Here is a 12,486-nt window from a genome sequence, read left to right on the forward strand (position 1 = left end):
TATTTTTATGTTTTTATCAATATTTTTTTAACGTTTGATACCATTTATATTGTTTTAGTTTAGCCAAATAAGTCAACGAATACACTAAGAGCAAGGGACTTCTTGAAGGGAATTGGTCCGAAAACGAACCCTGCGCACACTCATTCTGGAGCAAGCGTGACATCTCGTCTGAATCTGGATTAAGGTCACATAATCCAGAGAGTTGGTAAAGGGAGTTGGGATCATAATTTTTATAGCATCGAATTAGTCAAAGACAGCGATGGTATTTCTGACATTGTCGAATTGGATCCGAAATCGTGGACCTGATAGATACTGGAAGGTTCAAGAAGTTCTCAAAAATGCACGGGTAAAACAAGCTAGCAGCTGGCTAACAACTAGGCTAAATAGGCACATAACTGAACTTGTAATATTTGGATGGTCCAAGATGTCATGAGATTATGCAAACAATCACATAAAACGTTAGCTTGCTATTTTATAGAATCAACCTTTATAGCATGTGTTAAACAGAATAATGCTTGCTTTTACTGTTTTGTCGCCAATACTGTCATGTGGGCAAGTGTGTGTATTCCTGTATTTATTACGTGTGTGCTTTGCCACTAGCATTTCAGAGGGAGAAAAAACCGATGCTACAGTCTGGCTGTACGGGCAGTGAGAAGGGCTTTTGTCTACGCCACCAAGGCTCGCAAAGCTAAAAGACGCAACATGCGATCGGTAAGAACTAATGGTAACACCACAATGTAAGCATAGTTATTCCACAAGTGCACATGGGCCATTTAGGACAAGGAGGAGGGTGCCAACGCAATACATTTGCGAGGTCGTTTTGTACTTGCAAATAAGCCTCCTAGTAATGGAAACTTCTCTCTCTTTCTCTCTTTCTCTCTAGCTCTGGATCTCGCGCATTGCTGCAGCATCTCGGGAGCATGGCATGAAGTATCCTGTCCTTATGCACAACCTGGTGAAGGTCAGTATGTCTTTCTCACCCGCCCAGGATCCCTATTTCCTGCTGGGATTTTGATGTATGATGTAATATAACGTCTCATAATTTGAGAATTGTCATGCCATCAACCCAATTTGTCCTCTTCAACATTATCAATAAAGCAATACATCTACCTAAAGCATACAGTAGCATGACACAGGACATTTCCTAAACTGTTTCCCTTACTCAGTGGTTGTGTTTTGTTGACCCTCTTACAGAGCAGTGTCCCGGTGAATCGGCGTGTTCTTAGTGATCTGGCCATCACAGAGCCTCGGTCATTCCTCTCTCTGGCAAAGCTGGCCAGAATGCGACAACAGGAAGGGTTCAGAGCAGCTTTGGGTGATGGCAAAGAGCCTCCTGGCATCTTCTCACGTGTTGTTTTACTACAATAATTTTGCTACAATCTTACATACCGCACATGGATCTCAGTAACATTTGGTGATTACCATAATTTGTCTAACCAACCTAGTAACTATTCTCATAAATCCTCTTTGAACCATGACATCAAGATGGATGATTGTGATTGTAATGTCTGTACCACATGTGTTATCTATTTAGGGATGAAATGATGCTCTTCTGACTGAGTGACAGACCAGACCCTTGTTTGCAATGCCTTTGTCTTTATGTACATATGTGTCAATTGTCTACTTTAATTGTTATGTTGGAAAAAAAAATATGTGAAAGGTAATTAAACATTTTGCTATATTTGGCCTCCTGTTTTCTAATAAAACATGGTATGCTATTTATAACCAGGGAGTGGTTTTCAGACCTGTCCTCCTAACCAAATATTAGTGATATGATGTACATGCTGAGATTTAATAGGTTAGAGACCATAATATTACAAAGCAGGGTCAGTGACTCAAGTAATTCAATATTTTTTTATGATGCATAAACGTAATACTCATTTGCTAATTGTAAGGATGCATGTCATTCGGTTACCGTACTTCCTGAAGAGGTGTGGCTACTTGATGACCTCTACAAAGTTAAGCCAATGAGAGGCTGGGGTTTTTCTTGGTAACCAATCCCCATCAGTTTTACAAAAAACGTCGGTCCCTTCTGCACTTGCGCAAAGTAGCAGCATGACAAGCGTGTCTGAAGCGTCGTAGTGACAAGCAGGCACAGCAACTCGAACCGCATCACCACAACCGGCTTTTCCGAAAGAGATTGTCACCCGTTTACAGTAAGATGTCCTGGCTGTTCGGCCTTAACAAGGGGCAGCCCGAGGCGCCCCCTGAGTTCCCCGGTCCGCCACCACCACCTACACAGGCTGGTGGGTCCGGTGGTGGCTCCACAGGCGGAGATAAACCCAAGGACAAATGGAGCAACTTCGATCCAACGGGGTTGGAGCGAGCGGCCCAGGCAGCCAAGGACCTGGACAAGTCTCGTAAGTGTCTTGCATATCAGGTCCATAATTAAACGGAACATTTAGACGAAATTCCAAGGATATTATGAAGTATTCACGTGAAGATGCTTTCATCGCATGGCGCTAGCTGTACTAGCCGCTAGCTTTCAATCTAATTAGCTGGCTAGCAAATACCACTGATGCAACGTCTGATCTTAAGCGAGCTGCCAATAAGAAAACTGCATGAAAGTCAATGTTTGGCTGTTTTAGGATTTGCTAAAATCTGAATCGACTGTGAGTTTGTCCATGGTTCATTCAAGGTGATGGGTTCAAAGGTCATCTGTTAGCTAGCCAGTGGAATGAAATAATGACATGAACTTGCATCACTCACAATTAAAATCGTTTGTTAACATATGTAGAAAATATGTATTTACACAATTCACAGGTTTTTAATGTAGTGCCAATGAAGCATTGTCAGTTGCAATAAATCTATCGCCTAATCACACTCAGTTATATACAAAAATGGAAATTGACAAACACATTTTCTGTCTACTTCATTCTCTCTTCATTCCAGGCCATGCCAAAGAAGCTCTGGAGCTGGCTCGCATGCAGGAACAGAGTGTTCATATGGAACATCAGACCAAAATAAAGGTACCGCATAGCCTAATGCCTGTGGTACAATGTTAGTTAAGTGCCTTGTTCTGGGAGATAAAAATCCACCAGTGGTCACTGGTTGCTAACTTCTAGGTATGGTACAATACTGGTTTGTCTTCATTTGCTATACCATATCTGTGTGTGGCAGGAGTACGAGGCAGCACTGGAGCAACTGAAGGGGGATCAAATCCGCATCCAAGGAGAGGAGAGGAGGAAAACTGTGAATGAGGAGACCAAACAACATCAGTCGGTGAGAGGGTAGCATCAAAACAAGTGTTTGGTGAGCAGTCCAGATGTTGTGTATAGCAGCTGCTGAATTGCCAGACCAGTGGAAGCCTCTCTATAAGCTGTACATAGGATGAAAATAAAATACACACATTTGGAACAAACTGTATTTTATAAGATTTGCCAGTAGGAGGTGCTGTTTATATTACAATGGTAACCCATCTCTTCTCTTTTCCCTGTCAGAGAGCCCAGTACCAAGACAGGCTAGCCAGACAGAGGTACGAGGATCAGCTCAGACAACAGGTAATCACTTGCTTGGAATTGTAAACCCAGTCCTATGCAGGCCCAATGTCAAAGGCAGATATAAAGTGTGTCCCCTTTTCTGCATCTTCCTCAGCAAACCATAAATGAAGAAAATCTCCGCAGACAGGAAGAGTCTGTACAGAAGCAGGAAGCCATGAGAAAAGGTACTAACTCACTACACAACTGACAGGAGTCCTCGGTCAGTGTTGGGTTAGGTGCAGTATAAATGTGTTCCAGATGGACTTATTAACTGATGTATTCCATCCTGCTTCCAGCAACAATTGAGCATGAGATGAATCTGAGGCACAAAAATGAGCTTCTGCGTGTGGAGGCGGAGTCTAGAGCAAGGGGTCGCGTGGAGAGGGAGAACGCTGACATTATCCGTGAGCAGATCCGCCTGAAGGCAGCAGAACACAGGCAGACCGTTCTAGAAACTATACGGTAAGACGTACCATCATGTTGCCGCACCACCAATTGGAACACTGTGAGATATCTGAAGTAGTGTGTGGAGACCGGATTGTGTGATTGTTTGACCACAGAACTGCGGGTGCTGTGTTTGGAGAAGGATTTCGCGCTTTTGTGTCTGACTGGGATAAAGTGACAGCTACGGTGAGAGATGCGCGATATCATCAAAATGCACAATATCATCAAAACATTTCTTTTTGCATGTCTCTAAATGTTGTGTTATCCCTTTCCACCAGGTGGCAGGACTGACCCTTCTGGCCGTGGGCGTGTACACAGCCCGGAATGCCACGGGGGTGGCAGGGCGGTACATTGAGGCTCGTCTTGGCAAGCCCTCATTGGTCAGAGAAACGTCCCGCATCACTGTGGGGGAGGCGATTAAGCACCCCATAAAGGTTGGTAAAGAGGTGCCACAGTGTGCTTGTTCATCTCTTGAGTAAATGATGTTTTTTGTATTTATAAAATACAAAATATAATTACACTTATGTTACGTTGCACTAGATCACACATTGTTGTGAAGTAGCGGGTCAGTTTGAAGTAGCGGGTCAGTTTGAAGTAGCTGGTCAGTTTGATTCCTTCTCTCCTCCCAGGTGACAAAGCGCTTGACGAGCAAGCCTCAGGATGCCCTGGAGGGAGTCGTGCTCAGTGTAAGTACTCAACACAAAGTCGCATTTAAGAGGCTGCCACGTGAACTACAGCCGGCCATACTGTACTTCTTACAGTTTTTATGTGTTTCTTGAAATTATCCTAAGCCTTTGCATCAGAGGCAGACCAGGGAAATATTCAGTACTGTAAAAACTTGTGAGAATGCCATCTTGTTAGAGATTGGATGAAAGCAAGGATGTAAACTTCGCAGCCAACTCTGGAGGAGCGTGTACGTGACATTGCCATAGCAACCAGGAACACAAGGCAGAATCGTGGCCTGTACCGTAACATCCTAATGTACGGACCTCCTGGCACTGGAAAGACCCTTTTTGCCAAGGTAGGACCTGCACAGCTGGCCACTGTTGTACTCAGTGCAAGTCTAAGTCAAATTAAACTTTTATTTCACAAACATTAGTGTGTTGGGTGACAAATAGAATATTCATGTTTTTGGTTTACCTTTAGACAGGCTTCTTTGTATGAAGGTAGGATTAGTCATGGTTTTTATATGTGCTGACAATTGCTTTGTGTCTTTTTTGTTCTGAGTAGAAGCTGGCAATGCATTCTGGGATGGACTATGCCATTATGACAGGTGGTGATGTGGCGCCTATGGGCCGTGAGGGCGTCACTGCTATGCACAAAGTTTTTGACTGGGCCACCACAACTCGCCGTGGGTATGATGCCCTCATTCAGTCACTGTATTAGTGCAGTTTATGACAAACCATGCTGTGAGGGTACCATTTGATCATCTGTATACACAGCCTATGTGTCAATGTTTGAGCCACGTTCTCTCTCCTCTGTTCAGCCTGCTGCTCTTTGTTGATGAAGCTGACGCATTTCTTCGCAAGAGATCCACTGTAAGTCATGGTGTACTGGACAGGAGTTGGCAGCAACAAAAATGTCTGTCAGACTTATTCTTACCATCTAACCCTTGTAGTTTTCCTTAGACTTCTTTCTTTTTGGTTCTGTATGCAGGAAAAGATCAGTGAAGACCTTCGAGCAACGCTGAACGCATTCCTTTACCGCACTGGAGAGCAGAGCAACAAGTCAGTCCCTGTGACGTCCTACTCTCGTAAACTACAAGCACACCTTGTGATACTATATTACCTATAACATCCTGCTCTTTCCTTCTCTCCCCGCTCAGGTTTATGCTAGTACTGGCCAGTAATCAGCCAGAGCAGTTTGACTGGGCGATCAACGACCGTATCGACGAGATAGTCAACTTCGCCCTGCCAGGTCTTGAGGAAAGAGAGAGGCTGGTGCGCCTGTACTTTGACAAATATGTGCTGGAGCCGGCCACCGGGGGGAGACAGTGAGTCACATAGCACATACTTTCTCCAGCAATACAACACTGCAGCCCAGGTTTAAATAGGCCACTCGCACAAGCAGGCACACAGAGGAATAAATAATGAAACCAGTGATGGTTGATGGCGAGGACCATATCCAGTCATTAGATATGTTCAAACATATACAAGTACAAGTACAATCTAATTGCTAAGTGCTTTACAGGCTACGTTTAGTACATACAGAACATACAGGTAAGGGGAACTCTTTCGGTATCCAGGAGTGCCCTACCCCCCTCTGTGGTCTGGTGCTCCTTCGCTAATGGCTGCAGGGTCTGTTCTGATTGGATCCAGGACCTTGAAGAGCAAGTGGCTGTGGGACAGCCTGCCTGCTGGCTGTATGTGGAGGCCAGCCAGCCGTGCTGCTGAGTCACTAATTACACTGGGGCTCTGAGGGGGCAAGGAGCTGGAAACTGGGTGGCAGGGGGCCAAACACACACACACGCACACATTGGACCAGGGGGAAAAACCTCTCTAAGAGCCAAATGAAGACCTCTTTTTAGCAACGGCTATCCAGACACTCATTACAGTTATCATAATCCTAATGGACGTCAGTGAGAAGCTTATGGAACCAGCACCTCACTGCCTTATCATATCTCTCTCTCTGTCTGTTCTTGCTGTCTATCTCATTCTCCTTTTGTGTCTTTCTTTCTGTTTTCTGCAGGAGAATGAAGCTGGCACAGTTTGACTATGGGCTGAAGTGTTCTGAGATTGCCAAGCTCGCAGAGGGCATGTCCGGCAGAGAGATCTCCAAACTGGGCGTGGCCTGGCAGGTCAGAGTTTAATACATACTTACATTCTAATGCATCATCTTGTGCACAGTGCACAAGTGTACAACGTCATGTCAGAGCACCTTTAATTAACCTGAGTAATACATTGTGAGAGGAGCCCGTGTTGAAGGTTCTTGCGAGAGATTTATAGTAGATAGATGTTTCATAACACTGACTTCAGGTGATTTCTCTTTTTAAGACCCAATTTATTTCTCCTTCTGTATAGAGATCTATGAATAGTTGTAACATCTGACATTGTCTTGTTAAAGACATCATCTGCATCCATAATGCCCATCTCTCCATGTGGGGTAATAATACTACATGGCATGTCATTTCTACCTTTAGGCTGCAGCATACTCATCAGAGGACGGTGTCCTTACTGAGGCCATGATTGATGCCCGGGTGGAGGACTCCATCAAACAGCACCTCCAGAAGATGAACTGGCTGCACAGAGACGAGGCTGCTGCTGCTGCTGCTGAGGTCATACCTGGCCAGACCGGGGCAGCGGACGTTGGGCCCGGGATAGGTTTCACACTGCCTCCCCAGGCTCAGGAGGTCCTGGCTCCTGTCCTGGAGGCAGAGAAAGTGGAAGCCCCTGTTCCTTTGGAGGAAATGCAGCTGAATTCAATTCTTCCTGTAACAGATAATGCTGTGGTTCCGGCCAAGGGGGGAGGTACAGGGGAAGGGGGGACTGTCCAGGCTGAAGTAGAGAGTGTCCAAGCAGAGGACATTTTACCGACCCAAGGGGAGGGGCAAGAGAGTAAAGCCCAGAAGGAAGCAGGCTCTCCCCTTGAGAGAGAGGCAGGGAAGGAGGGTGATACCAAATCTACGCCATCAAAAGATGGGACTCCGGTTTAAGATGAGGACACTGTCTGGAAATGCTGCGGTTGATGCCTGTTCCTCAGTGTGTGTAGTCTGTATGAACGTCTGTCTATCTGTCCGTCTGGCTCCCAGAGCAGAGAGTGTGCTGCAGAGACACTAGCTAGCATTTCATAAAACAATTATGCAGAAACTGAAGAGCAGTTCTAATATATTACATATTTAAAGATTCTGGAAATGTACTTTATACGGGTACCTCTTTGTCTGTAATTGTAGAAAGGAAAGAGATGCACTGTAAGAGATGACTACTGACATGAAGTGCTATGGAGATGGCTGTGTTTTTTATATAAACAGTAAAATAATTGATATTTCTTACAACAGTTGATCTTTGTGATTCATTATGTATAAAATGTTATGGAACACAAGGCAGACCACACATCTTTAGATATATTTACATGACTTAAAGACAGATTAATTGCACAAACAAGTTTAGATGTAGGATAGGTATTAAGCCATAGTGCATGATGAGGTAGAATTTAAACAGTGCAATGACTTTTGTAAAACTCCACTGGCAGCTTTAACGAAACAGACATTTTCCTCTCAACAGCAATGTCTGGATGGAAAGACAGGCACAAGACTGGGCTAGGTGGACTCAGACTATATTTCACAGTAATAAGAGTTGCTCACTTCTACACTGTTATGCCAAGGACACATCATCGTAGCTGGTGTCATGTCCTTGACATGGCACTGTATTAAGGAGGGGTGTGTTGGTCACTAAACACTAGGCAGTGGGAAAAGCTGTTAAAGCCACCATGGTGCACCTGATTTTCATTTGAGCACTGTTTTATGAACTGTAAAATGAGTAGACCCCAGTTAGAATGAAGAGGTTATACTCCAACACCCTACCCAAATCAAATCCCAGGTAACATTTTCAAAATACATTATGAACATGCCACAACATAAAGACACAAATAGCATATCACCCTCAGGCTAAATAAATGTCTTCAATTATTTTGCAAAAAAGCATTCCCAATTATTATTATTTATTGGAATCCTGGAAATTGAATGTGCTCCAATTCCACCAGGAGAATAAAATCAGTGGTGCCAGTCAAAAAGATGCCTCTTAAAAACCAAGCATGGTGGATGGAATCTTGAAGTCAGTTTAGCTGCCCCCTAAGTTTAAAGTCTTTAAAATTGAGTATAAAAAGTCAAATTAATTGATTCAATTCTGAAGTGTTTATACCTCGGTATAAACAATTCTACCGGCTCAGATATCCAGTTCTACTGGTCTATTATAAGTGTCTTGGGCTGTTATGGCCATTGTGATACACCTTCTGTTTGATGTGGACTGTGCTCGCTGTAGAGTCCTCTAGTTGCCGGAGGTGGACCCGTCTGCGTATGTCTCTAAGGTTACAAAATCGGGGAACCCAGGACCAGGACAACCCATCTAGACACCAGTGGGAAAAATACAACAACATGTCATTAGAGGGTATCCAACACATGTAACCCATCCTATTCTTCAAATGACACATCTTAGACCTCAGAGTTTACAGTTAAAATAGACAGGGAAAGAATGGGTAGAGGGGAGACAGAGCAATTACAAAGGAATAACCTATGTATGTTAATACTTTACAAACAATCTTACAAGACCATCCTACCTTTGGAGCAAACCTGTGTGTAGGTGTGTGTGTGTGTGTGTGTGTGTGTGTGTGTGTGTGTGTGAGTGTATCAGTACTTTGGGGATTGGGAAGAAGAAAGATCGCAATGAAAAGAGATAGAGCCAGAGATGAGTCACACCTGCACCTTCCTGCCAACCACCCCCACTCATTCCTAAAGTACAAGTAGCTACAGCTTAGAATGTGCTTACCTCAACACCAATTTCCTACACAGCCAAAACACTGGAATACTGAAAACACAAACCAACCAAGCTGCACTGCATATGTATATTTAGGATCTCCCTCTCTGTGCAACGATTTCTTTTTTGGCTGGTGCTCAGAATCCTATATGATATTGGAGTTTGTGCTTTGTGTGGACTCACCACTGTGGTGCTGCTTGGACTTCCATCCCCGCAGGGCAGAGTGCAGCATGCCATCCAGCCACATCAAGGCCCAGCTCAGACAGAAGCCCAGGAGAAGACCCAGCATCATGTCCATCTCCTGCTTGGATACACTGTCACTGACACGATAGTTCTCCGCTGAGTCCACCAGGGACTGGTCCCCATCATAAGGAACAACATGGTGTACATGGTGCCTGTAGTCAGGAGAAAAAGCCCAGGAAGAGAGAGAAAGAGAAAAATGGAAGAGCAAAGGAGAGAGAGAACAAGTGAAAGAGAGTGGCTGGGGTTACATAGTATGTAATACATACTGGTGAGGGAATTCAGGTCAGGTTGAGATATATAAATATATATATATATATATATATAATGAGGAATGGTGAATACGGTACATATAGAATTACATTAGGGTCTAATTAAATGTACTGCATGTATATATGCGTGTATAGCATGTGTGTGTGTGTGTGTGATATAGGCCGCTGCTGAGTGTATAGAATGGATGGGGGTGTGGGGGGGGGGGGGGGGGGGTGGCACAGCTGCCGCTGGAGGGAAGCACAGGAAATGCATCACTAAACAGCTGGCCTCTGAGCCCCATGGGAAGCTGAGAGGGGGAAGTCAACCTGTACTACTCTCCATTAGGCTCCAGGCACATCTGTCCCATACTCAACAGAAACTCTGCGGAGAACTCTTGCTTACCAGAAGAATGTCTATTTATTGTGCCCTTTCTGCCTTTATTATTTTATGATATAGATAGTGTGTTTGGAGAGGACAGGAGATGTGGGAAGAGAGAGGGGATGCGGTGAAGGGCCTCAGCCTACATGATGTGTGCTTTAGTCCGGTGGGCCACCAGGGCACCCCTAAGAATGTGTCTTGGACAATAAAGTTAGATTGGTTGCACTCAATGTCTAATCACCTGAGTCACATACTGTCAGCAAGTCACACAGTGTTGGTGATAGTAAGGATATAAGACTCAATACAAAAATTACGTAATTTGTTACCATTCAAATAACATTGTGTTTAATGGGATGTGTTTCAACTGCTTCTATGACAAGACAACTTGATTAAATGGTAGCCTATAGTGTTGTATCCTTTCACATTGGGGAGAGATGGAATGCCAACATTCACTTTAACGAGTATCTTGAGTTGAAAACAATTATGCCAGATTCCATGTGTAGCCTCTTCTATTGTTATTATTTATATTAGTTGAAGGACATAGGCCTACGTGTTAAAGTTGACACCGTGCTGTCATTCTTGGGTATCTTAATGAAATATGAATGAGCGCCGGAGGACAGTAGGGCAAAAACAGTCCCGGTAGTGTCAGCACATAAACATGTTCTATTTGTTCCCTTATTAATCATATTAGTGTTTTTATATTTTATTTGAATTACAAGGGACACACACACACATATAGGCTATATTCTCCAGAACATGTACATTTTCTACCCTATATATCGCCTACTTAAACGTGGGGTTTAATGACAAATGGACTTCAGTTCGTAGAATGTAGCCTACCTCCCACAGTTGCAACGACATATGCGGTCTTCCCCTCTCAAATGTGGTATGATATAGTTGTGAAAGCGGTCCAGAAGCGCGTTCATGTCAGTTAGACACGCCAGAGCCTGAAAAGAACCACCGAAGTCAGATGGGACAGAATCATCAATTAATACCAACGTGTATCTTCAGAAATGCTGCTGTCGCAAAATACAGAAAATGTTTGTTCATCAAGGTTTCTCAAAAAAAATATCCCCACGTTTGAGAGGCTACTGAAGACAAAATAGTTTTGGGTGCGAAGAAATAGGCCGTTTTGTGCAGGTGAGAGAACGTGTTCTTCTTACCACAACAAAGGTAGCTCCCAAAATCCTCAAGATCATGGTGGTTGTTGATCGCATAAACTTCTTATGCGCTACTCAGCAAAGGCACTCACCGCTCAGGTGCGTATGGATGCAAAAAGCACCGACACACTCGCCTCGCCCACCCAAATTTCGTTTTTCAGCGACATGATAAACAGCTGTTTCTTTGACCGATGGCTGTGTGACGAGTATTCGTTGAATGCTATTCGACAGCATGCGTTAAAAATATGACATATGCAGTAGCCTCTCCGTGATGCTGTGATTATCGTTGCACGTAAGAGCACAAAAGAAAAATGGCAGGACGAGGTCGGATTCCGTAGGCTAGTAGGCTACCAACCACACCAGGCTGTCCTTACCTGACAGGAAACACCATATTATGTATGCTCATCTAGTGACTTTAACAATCAGGTAGTCTACCAGAAACTTGATCCAGTATCTTTTTCACTCACTCACACTCTCTCACTCATTCACGCAAACCCCACCCTCTTTGTTTCTCACACACAGACATTCAATCTCCTGGTTAGGGTCAAGGCTACTGTCACCAACCAATTACTTAAATGCGACATCCATCACTGCAAAGAAAGTACGAGCAAGATGAACGAGGACTGAGTGGATTGAACCACTGCAATTAAACCCTGATAAGACCATGGTGAGTAACCTTCCAAGTTCGGAAGTCCCAGTAGCACTTTACCAGTATTTGCAGTAATGACATACTTTAAGTCATCCAAGGCCAAGGTTGTATCCATTCAAGTCACTGATCTGGGGTGGGACACGTCTCTATAAAATATCTCAAGCCTGCATCTGTAAGGGTCTCTTGATTTGCAGACCACAAAGAGGATAATGTGACAAATGGTTCATTTAGATGGTCTAACAATTTATCATATTATCCTCCATCTCTGACATACTAAATGACATGTGCAAATTTCATTGCTGATTGATATGGTCATACTAAGTCAATTAAAAAAATCCATACTCATAACATTATACAGGACAAATAGCCCAAGAATATAAGGCTTTTTCATACTGATATTGCAGATGTTGCTAATA

The 12,486-nt window shown here is 43.8% G+C and overlaps 3 protein-coding genes across 3 annotated transcripts; 2 read left to right on the forward strand and 1 right to left on the reverse strand.

Moving 5' to 3' along the window:
• Window positions 1-123: 123 nt before the first annotated feature.
• On the forward strand, window positions 124-1,681 carry mrpl20 (mitochondrial ribosomal protein L20). Its single transcript, XM_084705445.1, has 4 exons — window positions 124-346; window positions 601-711; window positions 884-961; window positions 1,195-1,681. The coding sequence occupies exons 1-4, from the start codon at window positions 260-262 to the stop codon at window positions 1,366-1,368; spliced, it is 450 nt and encodes a 149-aa protein (XP_084561571.1). The 5' UTR covers window positions 124-259; the 3' UTR covers window positions 1,369-1,681.
• A 362-nt stretch (window positions 1,682-2,043) lies between these two features.
• atad3 (ATPase family AAA domain containing 3) lies at window positions 2,044-7,914 on the forward strand. The gene is made up of 16 exons (XM_084704402.1): window positions 2,044-2,360; window positions 2,893-2,969; window positions 3,121-3,222; window positions 3,441-3,500; window positions 3,595-3,664; window positions 3,776-3,941; window positions 4,040-4,109; window positions 4,202-4,357; window positions 4,553-4,609; window positions 4,819-4,944; window positions 5,154-5,278; window positions 5,410-5,461; window positions 5,580-5,650; window positions 5,749-5,916; window positions 6,612-6,720; window positions 7,063-7,914. Exons 1-16 carry the CDS (start codon window positions 2,162-2,164, stop codon window positions 7,573-7,575), a joined length of 2,121 nt encoding a protein of 706 aa, XP_084560528.1. The 5' UTR covers window positions 2,044-2,161; the 3' UTR covers window positions 7,576-7,914.
• A 118-nt stretch (window positions 7,915-8,032) lies between these two features.
• On the reverse strand, window positions 8,033-12,394 carry tmem240b (transmembrane protein 240b). Its single transcript, XM_084704408.1, has 4 exons — window positions 11,425-12,394; window positions 11,102-11,208; window positions 9,575-9,786; window positions 8,033-8,983 (listed from the first exon to the last, which is right to left on the reverse strand). Exons 1-4 carry the CDS (start codon window positions 11,476-11,478, stop codon window positions 8,829-8,831), a joined length of 528 nt encoding a protein of 175 aa, XP_084560534.1. The 5' UTR covers window positions 11,479-12,394; the 3' UTR covers window positions 8,033-8,828.
• Window positions 12,395-12,486: the final 92 nt, after the last annotated feature.

Source organism: Hypomesus nipponensis, chromosome 9 (assembly GCF_054491055.1).
Source record: "Hypomesus nipponensis isolate SF chromosome 9, ASM5449105v1, whole genome shotgun sequence".
In the NCBI taxonomy this organism is placed as follows: domain Eukaryota; kingdom Metazoa; phylum Chordata; class Actinopteri; order Osmeriformes; family Osmeridae; genus Hypomesus; species Hypomesus nipponensis.